This window comes from Gymnoscopelus microlampas (assembly GCF_963454915.1).
Source record: "Gymnoscopelus microlampas genome assembly, chromosome: 13".
Taxonomy (NCBI): Eukaryota; Metazoa; Chordata; class Actinopteri; order Myctophiformes; family Myctophidae; genus Gymnoscopelus; species Gymnoscopelus microlampas.
In genome coordinates, this window is record NC_139950.1 from 37,176,396 (window position 1) to 37,195,585 (window position 19,190).

General features: G+C 41.9%; 1 protein-coding gene across 2 annotated transcripts in view; it reads left to right on the top strand.

The window, feature by feature from the left end:
* Positions 1 to 347: 347 nt before the first annotated feature.
* Positions 348 to 19,190, top strand: part of hspa12a (heat shock protein 12A) — a 42,924-nt gene continuing 24,081 nt past the window's right edge. For both annotated transcript variants that reach the window (XM_084075953.1, XM_084075954.1), the window contains exons 1-3: positions 348 to 807; positions 16,684 to 16,760; positions 17,576 to 17,703. In XM_084075953.1, coding sequence (XP_083932079.1) covers positions 765 to 807; positions 16,684 to 16,760; positions 17,576 to 17,703 — 248 coding nt within the window. In that variant the 5' untranslated portion in view covers positions 348 to 764. The remainder of the gene's footprint in view (positions 808 to 16,683; positions 16,761 to 17,575; positions 17,704 to 19,190) is intronic.

Sequence of the window (19,190 nt, forward strand, 5' to 3'; positions counted from 1 at the left end):
TATACATTTGAAGACTTGAAATGGGACATTCTGCACAATGAGTACTTTTACTTTTGGCACTTAAAGTACATTTTGATGCCAATACTTTTGTACTTTTACTCAAGTACATTTTGAATTCCGGACTTTCACTTGTAACAGAGTAGGCTACTTCTACATTGCAGTATTGATACTTTTACTTAAGTAAAACATGTGAGTACTACTTTCCCCACCACTGGTAAACTCTCTAGTCAGGGCAGGGAGGAGAGTAACTGGCTGGTTGTTGGTTAGGATAGGAATAGGAGCTACAGTAGTAGGCTACCCCGTCCCCTACCGGCTGTCCTGAACAAAGACTGTGTGGAGGAATGGGCAGCATTCCTGTCCAGGACAGAGCAGAGCTGATGGGAGGGGCGGGACAGAGAGAGAGAGAGGGGTCCGTCTAGTCAGAGAAAGTATAGCAGCCTGGGGTCCACATCCTCTCTGTAGATAGAGGTCCACCCTGACTCCACATTGGCCCCAATTCCAAAAGTCTACGGCTGAAAGGGTCAACCAACCAACTGCCCCCCCTTAGTGCAGATGTGCTTTTAACGCGCCATTTGTAGAGCGAGAGGACGTGGAGATACCCGGGTAAAGGAGGTAGTTTGAGTAAAAGGAAGGTCTTTAAAAAAAATCTTTTTTTTCCTCCGGTGGTTACGGTTTTCCACATTAAAGCCAGGAAGATTGCTTGGTGTAGTTGCATAGGGGAGAAGGCTCTGGACCTGGAGGAGGTGAGGCTGCAGCGGGATATTATGACTGAGAAACTATCGGCCACGGAAAACATCATCCTATCAGGTAAATAAGGGATCGCCTCTTATTATTTATAATCGTTTAACTTTGCACTCGTCTCTGTGCGGGTCGCAGTAATTCACGCATGCACCGCCAGCCAAACTGCGTGTGTTTTGGTGTGTCGTGTCGTCATTGGGACGTTTTCGTGATCACTTTATTGGGACGGCGTGCCGTTGTGTGTGTTGTGGGCGTCGTTCTGTGACTCATGCACACACACTTATACACACACTCACACACAGCGAAAGAAGAGTGTGTATTAAAGTGAAATACTTATTCTGATTCCCGCTATTAAATAATCACCATCCTTTCCCCATTATTAACAGTAACAGAGCCTCATGGAACTGAACGCTTGTATTGAAATGAAAGCCATCGCATTCCAAGGACAGCTGCAGCCTCGCCTACTGTTATATTACCTAGGCTACGTCTTGCCTCTCACGTCGGCAGCAGCATATTGTAGGCCTACACATTAAAAGTTGATCGTTGCCTTCTATGATATTATTTTTTTATGGAGATCTGATCAATCCTTAACGCACCTAACTTTTCCCCCACCCAGTGCGCCCGCACATGCTGCATGGGAGGGAATGCGTTCAATGCAATGTGTGCAGTTTTAGTCTCGTCTCTTGCCTCCCTCCGTGATGATAACGGTGCAGAGTTTGGTCACATGGTCCGCGTCCCACGGGAGGAGGCTTGACTCAATGCAGCAAAAGTCTGCGTCGGTTCCCCCACCACCACCACACTGTAAAACCATGGGTTAGGGATGGGTTGTGTACTCTCTTTGCTGCCTGGGATGGTACAAATGGGTCATTCTGTTCCGTTTGCACCCTCTCTCAGGGTTAAATGAACACCCAGGATTAGATGATTGTGCAACAACCAGCACATCATCTTCTCAGGTAACGCAGTGATGATGAGAGAGAGAGCTAAAAAGAAAATATGGATGTATATAGTGTTTCATCGTAGCCTATGCTAATGATCGATGCGGCTGTGTTTAGAATTACGGTTTGCTTTCTGAACATGAAATCATGTGTTTTATTACGTTTCTTTTAAATGGATCTTCGAGCAGCATCCCTGCATCATTTGCTCACTGGTAGCTGTGTTTTAGTCTGGCATGCATTGCTCCTCGGAGATGGAACATAATAGAAGAATAGAAGATAGTGCAGTCCGGTACATCTTGTGCTTTTCGGGGAGGCGTGCTTGCTTGCATTCCTAATCGAAAATACTTTCCAGCTTGTCGCATAATATTTAACGGAGTCAGTCCACCCCTCCCCTCCCACCGACTGTGTTGATGCCCCCCGCTGTGAAGTTGAGAGAACCCCCACTGTAAAGTGCAGATAAAGTCACACTTGATGCAGGATGTTAACACAAGCTCGTTATTTGTTGACTTTAGATCCTAAAAGCTCACATCCAGTTGCCAAATGTTTTTGAGGGCATGGCGTTATCTTATGCGACAGTGAACTTGATAATTGGCCATTTGTCTATCCAAACATTGGGGTTTTGGAGATTGTAACACCTATTAGACATGCACATTTGCCTCCACAGTCCACACTTAGTTCATTTGTGTGCTCAGCTCCACACACTATCATTGGATTCAGTTCCCAAATGCTCGTCTTTCCTCGCATCCCCACAACAGAACTTTTGAGGCTGCTGATAAAAGGGCCCTTTGTTCATTTTGGGGGCAGCTTTGCGTTCGTGATTGCTGGACCTTCTCAGGGGACACTGATGTCAGCACGAATTGAATTGCTGCCTTTTTGAGACTGGCAGATAAGAGTCATGGCTGACTGAAGCCAAAGCCTCGTTCTTTTAAACTGGATCCAATTGAATGCATGTCTAGGCCTACCGCAGCATTCTGTTTTACTTACTGTGCTTAGTCTTGCTTAGTTTGTACAGTGTTGCTCACATTTTACTAATTGAGCCTGAGTCTACATTCCGACCTGGAGTGAAGATAGAGTGGTTTGATTACCATACAAATTGACTTCAGACAGCACTCCATAAATTAATATGTTTAGCTTAGAGTGACTCAGGGTTCTGGTCTGGATGACTCCCTGCTTGAGCTTGACTGTCAGCTGTGATTTATCTGTGTTTTCTGTCCTCACTCACTGTGTCACTCCATACAGTCAGTGGTCCCTCCTTTGGTGAAAAAAGTGTCATCGCTGCCTGGCCTGCCCAACAGTCCTGCAGAACGCAAGCTAATCAGAAATGCATATCAACTCTAATTTCATTCAGCATTCAGGCTTGCCCCTCCCCCAGTCACTGTAGAATTGATCTATGTACAAATGAACTGACACAGCATAATCTTGACATACTGTACTCATGTCACCTTTCATGTAAGGTTCTGCAGCTGTCACCCACATCCCATGCTAAATATTACATACAGCGAATTCTGTGCAAAACAAATATCCAGTATCTTATCTTCTCAATCTGGGTTGTAGTTGAGTCCAGTCTCACTCTCATTGTGGACAGAGATCAATGCTATGGCTGGGAGCCTGCTTGCGACATCACAGCTTTTTGCCAGGTCACCACAGTTGTACAGAATGTTCGTCATTGCACTTATCAATATTTGTTGTTCTCTGCTCTCTGGTCGAGTATAGATGTTTATATTTCGACATATGTGGCTCTGGGAAAATAGGACAGGGAGAGAGAGAGAGAGAGATGGTGTGTGTGTGTGTGTGTGTGTGTGTGTGTGTGTGTGTGTGTGTGTGTGTGTGTGTGTGTGTGTGTGTGTGTGTGTGTGTGTGTGTGTGTGTGTGTGTGTGTGTGTGTGTGTGTGTGTGTGTGTGTGTGTGTGTGTGTGTGTGTGTGTGTGTGTGTGCGTGTGTGTGTGTGTCTTTGTGCTGTGGGAGAGAGGGAGTGGGAGAATTTTTTTTTATTGCCCATAATCCCTTGGCATTTGAAAAACAGTTGTGGAATCATTTTGAGGTTGAGATCAAACTCGAAGATGACTGATATTTTACAAACTTTAGCCTACAAACTTTAGTCCACTCATGCTTGGGGCAACGCTCTTGAAATAGCGTTTGGGACGAGGTGTGAGTTAAAAGTGTGCATAGACACTTTTAACTAATTGTTTTTAGATAAATACCACTCACCCAGAATATGGTGCAGCACAAAATAAACCACACTCAAATAAATGGCAATGTTTTTGCATTTGCAAAAAAAAAGTTACCAAGGCTCCATAAAAAAAATCACCACTGAGGCATCTGGTTGCTTCAATCACATTCCTCTCCTATTAGTAGATGAATTCATGATTACTCAACATTATTGTAAGTCAAGTGCAGTTTTACGATCTGACTGTAATGGCTCTGTAGTTAATTGGATGCATTTGTTAAAACATTCACTTTCACCTACAGTTGAATTCCATCTCTGAAGTGTGTGGGGGTGGACAGCCAGGAGGTGACAGATGGGAGTTTGGTTGGTGGAGAGTGTCATGGGGGATGGGCCTTAGGTGGAGTCAAGGGGCGATTTAAGGCCGTGGTAATTAGCGTCTCTGTTTGAGAGGTCACGCCAAAGACTCAAAGAGCCAGTTGACTTTTAGAAATCTTGTGTGTGAATTGTGTCTATGCACGTGCGTGTGTATGTGTGTGCGTGTGGAAGTCGGCAGGAAGTTGTCAGTCAATGCAGTAGTGTCTGAGAGGTCAGGCAGTTCAGCCTTTCAAATCCAGGAGACCATGCCAAAATGCAGGTGTGCCCTGTCAATCAAAGGGACCTTTATGATGTTTCACACAGAAGCCAACTACACTATAAAAAGCTCCAGTCATGACGTAATCGCCTCTGAGTGAAAATGTGCCTGTTGCAAATAGAAGGGAAATCCCTAGAGTGAAATTGTAAATGCAATTGTAACTACTAACTTATTACTAATTATATCTATCTACAGTGTATTGTGACATATCAACAGTGTTGTTTATTTGTGGTTTTGTGCATTTTAGCTGTATGTCTTGCTTATGTCAATGATTTCTGTCATTTCTTATTTATCTCCCCCCTGGTCTGTCAATGAGAGAAATGTCACTTTTGGTGAGTGTGTGCATGAGGACATATTGGTGCCCAGGAAGACTCTGAATATTTTTCCAATCCGTGAACGACAACTATGTTATGCATGCAATAGCTCTGTTCACCGTCCCTCTGGAGTACGCCTTCATAGGTAGGAGTGGAGCTGTTGCCCTTCATATATGGAAGCGCCTCTGTCATGGTTTACACATACAGCTATTATGCGGGTGGATGCCCTCGTGTATAGTAAGGCCCGCCTCCAGGCTGAAGTAAACAAGTGAACTGACTCATGTGGAATACTGAGACTACTATATATCAAGATGGATCTTCCTATTGTAGTTTATTGCACAGACGCTTAATACTTGCATATTCCTATGAATTGATTGGGTTTTTTGTAACATTAATTTATACTCCACGCAACAGTGTTGCTTTAACAGATCGTGACACGGCGATTGCTTGTAGATCTGTTCTTTTTAGAACACAACCACATTTAGCAAATGATAAGCCTGAATCTGTGATCAGCATGCTCACTGCATTGTTGACATCTGCCCGTTGCTTCAGTGTACGAGGATGTCGTTTACCAAAACACTGAGCAACACATTGCGTTGATTGCTTGTAGATCTGTTCTTTTCAGCAAGCAAGTATGAATGAGGCTAAACTTTGATGATATGAATATGAGCTGTTGTTTCAATTGGATTTACCGACTTTATTAATAACTTTTACTTCAAGAAAAGCAGGAGAAAGCAATGATAAGCCAAATAGGCTATATGGCTTGCAGTGTTCATTTATATTTGTATAGCTTGTGTGTACTTGTGTCTGATGCCTGGCCTTCATTGAATGTTGCATAGTGGTTTGAGCAGCATTGACAGACAAAATGATCTCTAGCTGACACTTTAACTGCTTAGTGCTAACTGTTTAGATAGGTTTCTTGGTTGTCCTTGTGTGTTCGATGTGTTAATTTGGTTTAGTTTAGTTGGATAGAAAATGACCCACAAATCATACATGTTGGTTAAAAACATTTGAGGATAAAGCACAATACATTCCAGGACTTAAGTTATTTCCATTGTGGTCCTCTGAACACAACACAGTCTAGCCATGTAGATGACGCCTAGTTTATGGGGTTTAGTGAGTTTGTGTCACTGTCAGTGCTATGGGATGTGTTTGAGAGAATGGTCCTCCATCAGTATTGCTCTGCATATGGATAAATTGTGGTGCCTGCCAAGACGCTTAGCCATGGGCCCCCGTGATGATTTGTGCCTACACGTGTAGTCAGCCGGCGTAGGCCTAGTTTCACTGGGCTGCATATAATCTCTGCCAGGCCGAAGGCTGGGGACGGATGACGGAGATGATGTTTTTTGCCTCTGTCTTTCTGGAACTAATCTTGCAACCTGCTGGGCCGATCAGCGTCAAACCGTTTGTGCACTGCACACTGTCAGTAGGCCAAGGAAGAACACTCAATCACAAATATTTCTAATTGGCCTCATGGTGGCGCTATACCAGCCTGATTTACGTTTTTAATAAATCTTGTTAACTGTTGGTCGTACAATCCAAATATCAATAAAGCCTGACATTTTGAGCTACAGTAGCCTATATGCTTTGCTCTTCATCAGAAAGTCTGTCTTTAGTCAGTGCTGATATTTTGGCCTTGTTTCATACCGATTGTAAATGACTTAACTTAGGCCATCGCTTATCACCAATAGCATAGCCTAATGCATACTTAAATAGGCATGAATGTTATTCTACCATTTTTCTAGAATGGAGATTTTGTGGCTTTGAAAAGGGGAGCAGAAGGCCTGTAGTCACTAGTCAGCAGCATTATGTCATGTCTAAGATATTGACTTTGCGGAGGGAAGTGCCGATCTGAGAAGCAGTGGGAGTTGCAGGATGAGGGAGGTGCTGCTCATATGCCGTCAGATAGGAGTTCGGGAGAGAGGAAAACCTAGGACGCATTAACAAGGGAAAAACAGCTGTCGACAAGCTGTGCTCCGACACACACCCATTCCTCCTGTATTCCTTGTAAGCACCGGGTTTTCCCACTGGTGGCTGATTAGAAGTCTTTTAACATTCTCCAAGTGCAAAATATTGTGATTTTGTTTTCACGTCTGCACCATAAGCCCGGTGTTCAGAGGCATTGTTACCGTGAGTCTTTTCAACGAGATGGTAATTGGTTCCATGTGTTGCTGTGGTATGTGAGCTATGTAAATAAACACACAGCATGTTTGCTTGCATGCTCCAAGTAGGTTTTTCCCTCCACCAGGGTGTCCTGGTAATGCCCCTCATAAAGTCATCCACATGCCACTACTACGATTGTGCTAGAAGCTGTAATGTAACTGTTGGCTAGAACAAGGAACTGCAACATGCTTGTGCTATGAATTATTAATATGAACCACATGAATATGATGCACAATGACATCATTGAGGCTTCCGCTGTATGTTAGCATCTGTTAGTATCTGCCCACATGCACATAATACCAAAAAGTATTATGGTAATTCTTTGTAGGTCATGCTGTGAACTAGGCGGCTCTGCTAAATGTTGAATAATAATTTCTAAATAATTTAAGTTGAAAAAGCACAAGATTAGCATGGCCGTGTATCTGGAACACAGAGATGCAGTCAAAAATCTTGATCATTTTATAGCAAACTGGAAAAATGGAATAGAAATAGCAAGGATTTGTTACTGGAGATTGTATATTGGAGACTGGACGACGTAACCTTTACATAGAGATGAGATTTTGTCAAAAAAGGCTTTACAATGATGTAGTAAATACATCAACAACAATGGTTATCTATTTTTGTCCTGTGTGTGTGTGTGTGTGTGTGTGTGTGTGTGTGTGTGTGTGTGTGTGTGTGTGTGTGTGTGTGTGTGTGTGTGTGTGTGTGTGTGTGTGTGTGTGTGTGTGTGTGTGTGTGTGTGTGTGTGTGTGTGTGTGTGTGTGTGTGTGTGTGTGTGTGTGTGTGTGTGTGTGTGTGGAAGTGACCAGTCTTTTTACGATCGCAGACTATTTAAGTGGGGCTTGTTTTGTGGTTATCAGCCTATCCAACGTAGACAGACAGGAAGGAAGGCCATTGTTCAGCAGAGAGGTTTAAGGCATTTCCTCTGTGTGTGACCAAAAACCTCTGGCCTCTCCTGGAACCTGCCTCACTCTTCCTTTCTTTCAAATGACTCTGTTCATTGTTTCATATAAGAGTCTTTGTTGCTTTGTTGTATCCTGACACACTCCATGATAATCCTTCACACAATATTGTCTTGCCAAAATTCAGGCTCTATCTCACCAATGTTCTTGGTGTGGAAATTTAGAGTATAGTTTGGAGAAGAGTGGTTTTTGTAAAACAAAAACCATCAAGGAAATAGTCTCAGAAATCAAAATAGTTAGGCCTAATTGTTGACCTTTCAAAAAGTATTTACAAAATCACTGTCGCTGAAGGACAGCCTTTTACGGAGAGCTCACAGATAGCAATCAGAGTACCATCTACCATTCCATAGCACTGCTGTCATTCTGATAATCCTGACTTAATCAGGAGCTGGGTCTGTCAGTCTTGAGCTGGGCCTGAACAGTACAATGCCGCTTGTACTTGTGCTGCCTTGTCTTGCAGTCAGAGGACTGACTTCAAGACTGTCTGACCTCCAACAACAACAGCTGTACAAATGTCTCAACCCTGTGCCCTCCTGGTGAGGAGGACATCCGATACAGGGCCAGGGGGATGCTCACTTACAATCACTTATAAGTATTATTAAGTCTTACTACCACGTATAAAAGGCATTGGAGTTTTCCATATACAATTTGGTAGTTCAAAACATTATGTTTCTAAAAGTATAGAATGTCAAGTGAATTCTAGTCTTATGTTGTACAAGCTGATAAGTCCTGTGTTATCAGTTTGCCCTGTTGTTGCTGGGGTATTGAGCTGACAGCGTGTCGCAAAGTTGATCAGTGTGTGTTCTGGTATGTGTTCGGTATCATTGGCCAGGTTATTGCACGAGTGAAATAGGCTCTCTCCGTCCTGTCCCCCTCTCTCTCCCTCCCTTCCTCTCCCCTCATCTCTCTCCCTCCCTCCCGCTCTCACTCTGCATCCCTCCCACCCTCCCTCCCTCCCTCCTTCCCCTTTTCCCTCCATCTCCCCATCTCTCTTTCTCTCTCTGACCCCTTCTACAGGCTACAGCTCACACAGAGGACTAGAGCCAAGAGGTGTATTTATGTCTGCTGTGCAGAATCAATGCATGCTGTACGTAGATCTATAGATTTATTGATCTGCCAGGCGCCTCTTTGGTTGTGCAGACACAAGAACCTCTGTGTTATATTCTGGGAGTGAATATGTGCAACATGGCTACAGAGGCCTATGTGGTCTTAGTCAGGTGATGTCGACTTGGCAGTTTTCACATTTGTCAATCAGCAATCAAATACTAGTGTGTGTGTACTTGATTTACTGTGTTAATTGTGTTCGTACAGACGCTCGGCCAAGCCGGATGCATCGCGGTGGACTCGAACCCCTTGCATCAGTGGTGGTGGGCAGGTACTTTACCCCTGTGCCAACCAAATGCCAAGTACATTAATTGTTTTAAGCATTAATAGGCTTACATAAAAGTTACATAATTTCACCAGGTATGCAGATCTGTAAAAACATCAATAGCTCCATTTAGAAATCACTAGCAATGATTAGGGATATTTTAGATGGGGAAATAACGCAGTTGTTCAATACTCTGGTTAACTCAACATGACACCTCTGTGAACGCAAAATATGTGTGCAATATCAGTTGCCAAGAGAAGTCATTTTGTTATTTATCAGATGGTCTGTACAGTTTTTCCTTCAGATTAGCCATGAAAAATGTTTGCTCCGTTTGGAACCTCACTCTCCGCTATTAGCTCAGAGATGAGGTTCCGCTGCGTTGGGTGCCGGCAGAGTGTGAGACCGGTGAAAGGCACAGATTATTATCTTTTTCCGCACATCGTACCCAAAAATTAAAGGTCGTCTTCCACACTATCAGATGTTTGCAATTGAAACAAGCGTTTAAATCGCTTATTTTATTTAGTCAGCCTGTGCCATGTTTTCCCATTGTAGGAAGTTGCAGCCGCATCATGCTCAGTACTGACTAGATAAGCGATTTAAACGTTTGTTTCAACCCGTCGCTTACATTTTCTTTTCCGCAAAAAATAATGATATTTTACAGCCCTATGCAACACTGTCATATCACAAAGTATAAGTCATGCTTCAGAGTTATACGATGGTCAACCAGATCATTTGTTGCAGGGAACTTGCCCACAGTGAGTTGGACAAATGAAAATAGAGGAGACAAGTAGTTGCCTAAAAGTACATTGCACGTGTCCCACAAGTGAGCTGTGAATATCTTTTCTATCTCAGACATTGGGGCTGGGTGATTTTGGCAAAATCATACATCACAATATTTTTCACTGAATACCTTTTGTGATATCAATGTATGTAATCAAGACATTTTTGAGAAACAATCATTAGTACTGTGGATGGATATGATGGGCAAACATGTAGACCAATTCTTAGTTAATTTCATTCAGTTAGAACCATCTAATGAGTTGAAAAAACATTACTAATGCAGCCTTTAAGACCAGGAAAAGACACAGTTCTTGCTCTATTTTGTTAACCAAAACCCTGACGATATCTAGTCTGATATGATGATATCAATATTATGTCAATATATCACCCAGCTCTGTTAGACACAGTCAGTCAGTATTTGTTCGCTTACAACTCACCAGTCCTGTCCTAGTGCATATATTGAAGCAAATTGGTATAAAGGTTTCCCAAACAGTGGGTCGGGACCCAAATGTGGGTCGCGGACAATCTTTTATGGGTTGCAAGTAAATACCCCTTTATTTTTTGTTTCCTACACTTTGTTTTTAATTATTATTATTTCAAAAGATTTTCAAAAGATTAAAAAAATTCGGGAAACAAATACTTTTAAGAAGTAGTGAAAATAGGGCTATTTTCACTAGTTTGGGTCCCAGGGAGACATCAAATTATCTCTTTTGGGTCTCGAGCTAAAAAGATTGGGAACCACTGGTCTAAGGGTATTAGAGCATCTCAATGGTATTAGCGCATCTCACATTCCTCCAGGGAGGGATGTAGGGTGACCTGAACAAAGGGTGACCTTGAACTTCTATTCTTAGGTGCTGCTTTCCATCTGTTTTTATCATTAAATCATACTCCTCTGTCTGAAATACAATACACACTTGGAATAAGTGTGTGTGCGTGCATGCGTCCGTCCGTCTGTCCATCCGTCCGTCAGATGCGTGCATTGTGTTTGTCTATCAAGGGGAGTTTATATGCACGTATACCATATACTAATTGTACAGTTCTTTTTGTGTTTGTATACATTAAACCCGAAACAGTGTGTATGCGTGTGTATGTGTGTAAGTGTGTGTGCTGTGCACGTGCGTGCAGGCCATGTGGAGAGCACCAAACTCTGTGACCGCTGCAGCTGTTGTCAGGCTGCTTTGCTTCTCTGCACTGTGTCTGGGCTGATGGCCAGTCTGATGCAGTCAGGACGGAGAGAGGTAGAGAGGGGTCTCTCTTTCTCTCTTTCTCTCCCTCCCGTCTGACTGACCGCTGTGAGGCTGCATGTCATGAATGGGACCTCAGATGAGGGAAGAAATGGGACAAGTTTAAAAAAAAAAAAAAGGGAAAAAAAGTGTGCCGACCAAACTCATTTAGCTTTCATCCTTATGAATGTAGGCCTTTGATTTCTGATGCCGTGCGTGTGTGCCACTCACATGCGCGGCAATGAATTTAATGAGGCATCTATTTGCCTTTGTAAGTGTCAACTGGTACGTCACATTGTATCTGCTCTGATTCTTTTTCATCTTACGCAAAAACAAATTGTTTTTGTTAGCACTCATAATTAGGGGCTCAAATCGGAAGGACTAAAACCCAATTTTATTTTTTCTCCTTCTCCGGACGGTAGAGACATGACATTTTCCACAATGATTGGAAGTTGTGTGGATTACTTGCACAACACATATGACCCCAATCAGCTTTACAGGGGTTATAATTAAACATGACTCTCTTTGATTTACATTAAATTTGCTAACAGACATCCATCTATGGATGTATCACATGTGTACATTTATTTTGGAATCGCATTAGGGGGCACCACTGGTTCCACACATGCATGGGCCTGGCACTTATTTGGCCATGAATCAATGACTGTGGCCCAATCTCCAAATGTTTAATTAGCTGTTGAAACATATCCCAAAAATCTATTCATATTCACAGTCACAGCATTTAGAAGCAATTCACTCTCTGTGTGTGTGTGTGTGTGTGTGTGTGTGTGTGTGCGTGCGCGTGTGTGTGTGCGTGCGCGTGCGTGCGTGCGTGCGTGCGTGCGTGCGTGCGTGCGTGCGTGCGTGCGTGCGTGCGCGCGTGTGCTACTGTGCTTTTAAAGAGTCATAAGCCATATTCAGCCATTTTATTGTTGCTCCTCCATCCTTCTGGTGTTTTAATCAAGTACTGAGAGCCTAGCTGTCTGGGTCATGCTGGCTTGAAAAGCCACTAATGCTGATGTCATTCCTCCATGGAGCGTTGTAGGGCGTAGGCCTCAGGTTAAAAGCATGGATTGGATTAGCTGCTTTTTTCAGTGCCCAGATACTCAGACTGAGTGGGCTGTGGCTGTCATGCTGAAGAAATTGGGGACCTTCTTCATTTATTGGTGTGGGCCTTTGAAGCCTGTATTTAGGAGCACTTTATTATTGTTATCTCTGCCAGGCCGGAACAGCGATGGTGATTATGTTTCAGGTCCTGTGTGTTTGTGTCTGTGAGCAGCTAATCTCAGGCACTGCTAAACCGATCACGATCAGTATGAAACTTTGAACCTCCACCCCCCACATGCTGATTTTTGCAAAACACTCTTTTTGATACTACTACAGATTTTGTCCAAAACTCATGCAAATTGGTACACATCAGCTCTGTCGTCTTGTGAACAAGTCAGTTGTCAGTTCCAGATTCCATTCCGATTGGCTATGATTGGCGTCCCATTTAGCAAAAAATACCATAAATCATGAAACATGAAGTGTCCCACCTGCTCCAAACCTGAATCACACATTTAGGGCCCTCTAAACAACACAAAGCCAAAAGTGATTGCACTTACATTCATAGGGGGCACCACATATGCTACAAATGTCACTGTTTGTTTGTTGCCAAACCAATCCACAAAATTAGAAACAAATGGTCTTGTAAGTCATGTGACAATGACGTCAAACTGGGTTTTGATACTCCATACCCTTTGCCTGCAATAGCTTCCTCTTGTCCTGACAGCCCTGGGTAGAAAAGTGCGCTCTTTCTCTCCAAGGAGCGCACTTTTCTAGTTCTCATAATTTTGTGTCAGGTTAATACCCAAACTGCAATGTTATCCTATGAACAAGCTCAGTCAGGCTTTAGAAAGACTTTATGTATGTATTTGCTTTCCACTTACAGCAGCTTATGCATCACATACACCACAAATTCTTCTTGCATACTGTCTAATGTTGAATTACAATTAAATCTACTGGCATTAGACTTGTGTATTGCATCCATGCCACTGTGTCTGTGTGAATCGAAAGCTTGTTCATTTCTATAACCAAACCACTTAATTGTTTTCATTGTACTGTATATCCAGGATACACCCTATTTCTTGGCAGTGGGACCACACTTCAGTGTCCCCGACACACACCCCTCCCTCTAGGCTAGAGACTGGGGTGTGGCCCAGAGAGTTATGGTTGGGAATAACTTGTTACATTTAATGTGATTATGGTTGATGGGTTACAGACAAGCAACTGTAATCTGTCAGTTACTGTCAAAAACAAATGCTCAAGCTATTCATTACTTGTATAAAATAAATGCAAACATATTTGAAGCAAAGTGCATTTAGACTGTCAGATATTGTTAATATACTTAAGTAGTAATAGGCAGCACATCCTTCCCAGGCCTGTCCAGCGGTGTTGCCAGATTTTGGAAGAGAAATAAGCAACCAGGTCTACGAAAACAAGCCCAAAAGAAGCGACTGCTGGCCACTCAAGCACTTTGAACCTATATATCGGCTATTCGAAAATAGCCGATCTACAAGCTCACAACGTGTCTCGATGCGACACGTTGTGAGCTTGAAGATCTGCTATTTTCAAAAAAATCTTGAAATAAAATGTGACGATTTCTTAAACATTTTATCAACACAAATCTGGTACAGGGCTCCCCTGGCACAATTTTTTTTCAGATGGGGGATCCGTGGACAAATCCTTGACATTGTCCTTGACATGACAATGTTTGAGAACCACTGGTTTAAACAACATCAGGACACAAGCCCTAATACACTTTATAAACACGCCCAAAAAAACGCAACCCGCAACTACCAATAATTTACAAGCAACTTTACAGAAAAACAAGCCCAAAGTCGCTTATAATAATAAGCGGACATGGCAACACTGCTGTCCAGGGTGTTCTGCAAGTTCTGACAGGAAGCAGAAGGTGTCAAGGGTTACGTCTCCCCCACACAACTCCAACAGAGTCAACGACAAGATATGCCGAGTATCTGCTAGGGTTCACAGCAGTAACAGGAACCACTCCACACGGCCACACAGATATTTTTTCACATTTCTTTTGTCATCATTTTCAAAAACCTTGCTGAAGTTGTGTTGATATCTAAGTATCAAAATTCCTTGGTAGAAGTAGTGACTTCCTGTTCCTTCAACCAGTGTTTTTTGGGGCTTGTTTATAGGGGCCCCAAATGAATGTATTAATGTATTTGTCCACAGACCCCCATCTGAAAATATTTTGTGCCAGGGACCCCCTTACCAGATTTGTGTTTTTAAAATGTTTCGAAAAATATTCAAAATGTTCTTCAAGATTTGTGTGAAAGTGGCAGATCTATAAGCTTGTGAGCTTGTAGACCAGTGTTTTTCAAATAGCTGATGCATATAGGTTTAAAGCTTCTTTTGGACTCGTTTTCATAGACCTGGTTGCTTATTTCTCTTGCAAAATCTGGCAACACTGCCCTCATTTCCCCCCATATGACAAATGAAAGGATCAATGCACATTAGACATGGTTTACATGAGGCACTAGGGCCAATCTAGTGTTAAGTAGATGTTAAGTAAGTTAAACTGTGCTAAATCATTACTAATCAAATAAACAACCTATTACTGGAGTTATATTAACACTCAGGGGTTTGCTGTGCAGGACACTTTGAGATGGGGTAAAAATAGATGAATGATTTCATTATTGGTTATTGTTCACTATGCCTACTGCCCAAATACAAATACAAAAAAAGAGTCCAGAAGGAAGCACGCATGCACATCCCCAAAAAAGCTGAACAATGCAAAAATGCAAAAATGCATTAGAGAAAAGAGAAGTCCACACACTGGTAGCTCCCAGTAGAAATTAGATTATTACATTTTCTATTTGGAGCTACCAAATGGAATGAGGCAGTTAAAATAGCAGCAGATAGTAACACACATGTATGTAAGGTGCAGCAATGGAATAGTAACAGACATAGAACCGCTCTGCATAGTCTGTGCAGGTGAGACATCATTTGGCAGCATATATCAGACGTGTCAGTGAAAACATAGGTGGCAGTTACTTGGAGTACAGCAGCAGAGCGCCCCCTACAGCAGTCTATTCATAAAAGTAATCCTGTGTGGGGGTCTGTGTTGTCAGGACCAGTCTTGCCAAATAAGCAACTACACTTTATAAACAAGCCCAACAAACTGCAACCCGCAACTACCAATTTTTACAAGCAACTTTGGAGAAAAACAAGCCCAAAGTCGCTTATAATAAGCAGACAGGACAACACTGGTTGTCAGGACAGCCTGGCGATTTTAAAAAGTCCCATTTGGAGTCTTTTCCCCTGTGTCAAACAATAGTCTAAACACTTGCGATTACCATTATAGAAATAAACACTGGATTCAACAATAGAAATTGAATACACCATTATTATTCAATCCAAGTACCCATTGTTATCGTCGCTGGATCAGTGAGTTACTTATAACTCGGTCAGCACAATCTTGTCACACAAATGATTGTTAGGATTTCACATCATAGCTTCATTTTGTATTTTATGAACAAGTAGATTCAAAAGAAACCAATTCAAAGTTGTAATCAAATACATTTTCTACATCAATGCGACATCAAGAACTCTAATCAAAGTTTTATTACACGCAGGTAAACAAACCGAGAAAATACAATAAAGAAAGAAAGAAAGAACAGGCGAGCCAACCCTCAAATAACCACTCACTCCAGACATTATTTACCACAGGAGCATTCATTCTACTCTTGATTTCTATCCCCATTGTTGGAAGTAAAGAAAGTCAAGTTTGTGAGGGTTCTTTTCAGATTGGGCATGTGGGAACATGGAAGATGCGCTGTGTAGATGGAGAGTCTATCCACAGGTGGTCCGTAATTCTCTACTGTAATTGCCTGGCAAAGTGTATTAAGGGTCAGACCACTCATCCACTCCGTAGGGGTGGACGAGAGAAAAGGTTGAGTGAGGCAGAAAAACAGGACAGATAACATGACGTCCCGTTGTGAGACGATCCTCCCGGACACTTACAATACACAGAGGAAGAATTATTATTGTGTATGCTGAAAAGGAAAATGCATTTGACTGAGGCTTTTAAGGGAAACTAATGAAGATGATAGTGGAAGATGGAGAGACAGACTTTTAATTCACTTGAAATGTCATAATTGTGTCTTTTAAAGGCAGGTGCGATGGGCAATTTCTTCTGTTTGAATGGTTCGAAATTGTTAGGAAGCTGGACAGCCAGATAGTCATGTGGAATCACAGAGAAAGCAGAAAGTGAGCTTGTAGATTTACCGATGTGTTCATTGCTTCTTCATCTGAATAATCTATCTCAATATTATTTATTTACAGTTTCTTAATTTCCGTTTGTGTCTCTCTCTCTCTCTGTTTATCTATCTAGATGCAATGGCAACTCCATCTCCAGCCAAGAGCATGGGTGACCCTGGAATCACCCCACTGTCTCCCTCGCACACCCAGGTGAGGAAAAACTTCTTGTTCTTCTTCCTCTGTCTGGAGCCTTTGGTGAAGATGTGCCAAAAGACCTGTAAAATATTTATGCAACACAAGTTATCTATTTATTTGAACAGACGTGAAATATACCATAGCAGGTTGTGGTACAGTATATTGTCATTATATTACACAACCCCCATAACAGTGTTATAATCACAATCATCAATAGGCTAATTTCACAGCCTGGGATGAGATATTGCTTTTATAAAGCGGTTACCAAATATGGCAATATGAAAATTATAGACACATCCCAACTAAAACAGTTTTCAATTAAGTAAGTAAGTAATTTTCAATTCACCAATGAATGGCGGTTATCCTTTTTTAGCTGGATTTTTTTCATTCACCTTGAATGCTGTCATGTTGTCATTGATTATTATTTCTTGTGATAAATTGTGACAATTTGTAATGTTTTATTTTCTTATCCGTGGAGAGATATACGCTGTACAAATATAGAATACATTGTCTAGATTTGTACATCTGTTTGTGAAGTAGTCATGTCTGTAACAGGTAGATCAATGTAAATATTTACCTGTCTGCGTGAACATTCATCTATTCTGATCCTGTCTTAATCATGTGTTCTGCACAGCAAAATCCCGAGACTTTATTTATCCATTTGTAACAGTACACTCTGAGACCCAACACTCTGGACCCAACGGTTCATTTGGTTACATTTGCACTCTCTCACAGTTAAATTAACCCTAGGATTTTGCCGTGTATATGACAATAAAACAGCATGCAAAGAAAAGTGAAGCCGCTCATCATTTTACTGTGTCTCTCCTCAGCCAAATGACACAGATCAAGTTCCGTCAGGACCCTCCTTCATTGTTGTGGTTGCCATTGACTTTGGCACTACATCCAGCGGCTATGCTTACGCCTTCACTAAGGAGCCTGAGTGCATTCACACCATGAGGTGAGCCAATGCTGCAATGCAGTCTCACCGAGAGAGAGAGAGAGACAGGGAGGGGGCGCATGAGAGACACAGAGACAGACAGAGAGACAGAGACAGAAAGAGAGATGCAGAGACAGAAAGAGAGAGACAGAGAGACGGAGAGGGAGTGAGAGAGTGAGTGAACGAATGACATTGCATCAATATGGGTGAGAGACAGATTCAGACGAACCTCAATTATATTTAGTGTGTAACAGTGGCCATATTTAATGTTTTGGTGACAGATCTAAGCATGGTTGGTGTAAACAGTATAAATTATATATAAGCTCCACATTAAAATCCAATAAAAATCTGGTAAAAGCTAAACAAAAACATTACGGATCCATTTGGTTTCATTTTTACTGTGTATGAAACGACTTTTACATGAGGCAGCAACGTCGTAGCAGCAAATATTTCCAGTCATTAATGTCTAATTAATTACCTGTTTCTCAATTATATTTAACTCAGTTGGAGCATTTCCACTGTATAGTGTGCACTCACTATTGCTTGCATTTATGGTACAACTTGAATTTGTGGTTCTTCCTTTGCACTTATTGAGTAGTTTCACATAACGAGAGCATCTGCTCAATTGTTAGCATGTCTGTGAAAATGACAATGAGCGAGAGCATAGTGAGTTTAATGTATTTTAAGGTGAGGTCACAAGTAGTCTCGCATAGCCAGACAACTATTCCACAATCTCCAAATGCTATATAGGGCATCGCAGTTGCGGCCACTTCCGGGTTCCACTGCAAAATACTCAATGCATTTTTCCCATTGACTTTTCCAAAAATATTTATATCAATTAATTTAAGCCTAGAATCAAGCCATCCAGGCTCCTGGTGAATCATGACCATTAAACTTTTTTCTGTGATTTATTTTATTTTATATTTAATTATATGATATACTATATTTAATAAATACCCTTTGTTTTGCCGTTTTCAATTTTTTTTTGTTCACAGAATCAAACGTTTTATGGTCATGATTCACCAGGAGCCTGGATAGCTTGATTCTAGGCTTAAATGAATTGATATAAATATTTTTGGAAAAGTCAAGTGGGAAAAATGCATTGAGTATTTTGCAGTGGAACCAGGAAGTGGGCGGGAACTGCGATGCCCTATAGAGTCTGGAACTACACCTCCAGAAAGCCTTTTGATTTATATTTGGTTGTATTTGCGCAACTTTAAATAAGACGAAACGGAAGCGGGGAGGAGGCGTCACATCCGATTTATCCCCGGATCATTTTCAGCGCTTCCGTGCTCCAGAGCATTTGAAAATTGTGGGATGCAACAGCCTGGCTCGCGAGACTAGTTCACATGCAAGTAACTGGTTAAAAAACACTTGGAGTTTAGACACTTAAAACCCTATACTTAGTTGACCTTAGTTGAGTCCCCCAGGGGTCTACACAAGGCCCCCTCTATTTTCCCCTAAATATCTTCACAGAAAATAGCCGATCTACAAGCTCTCAACATGTG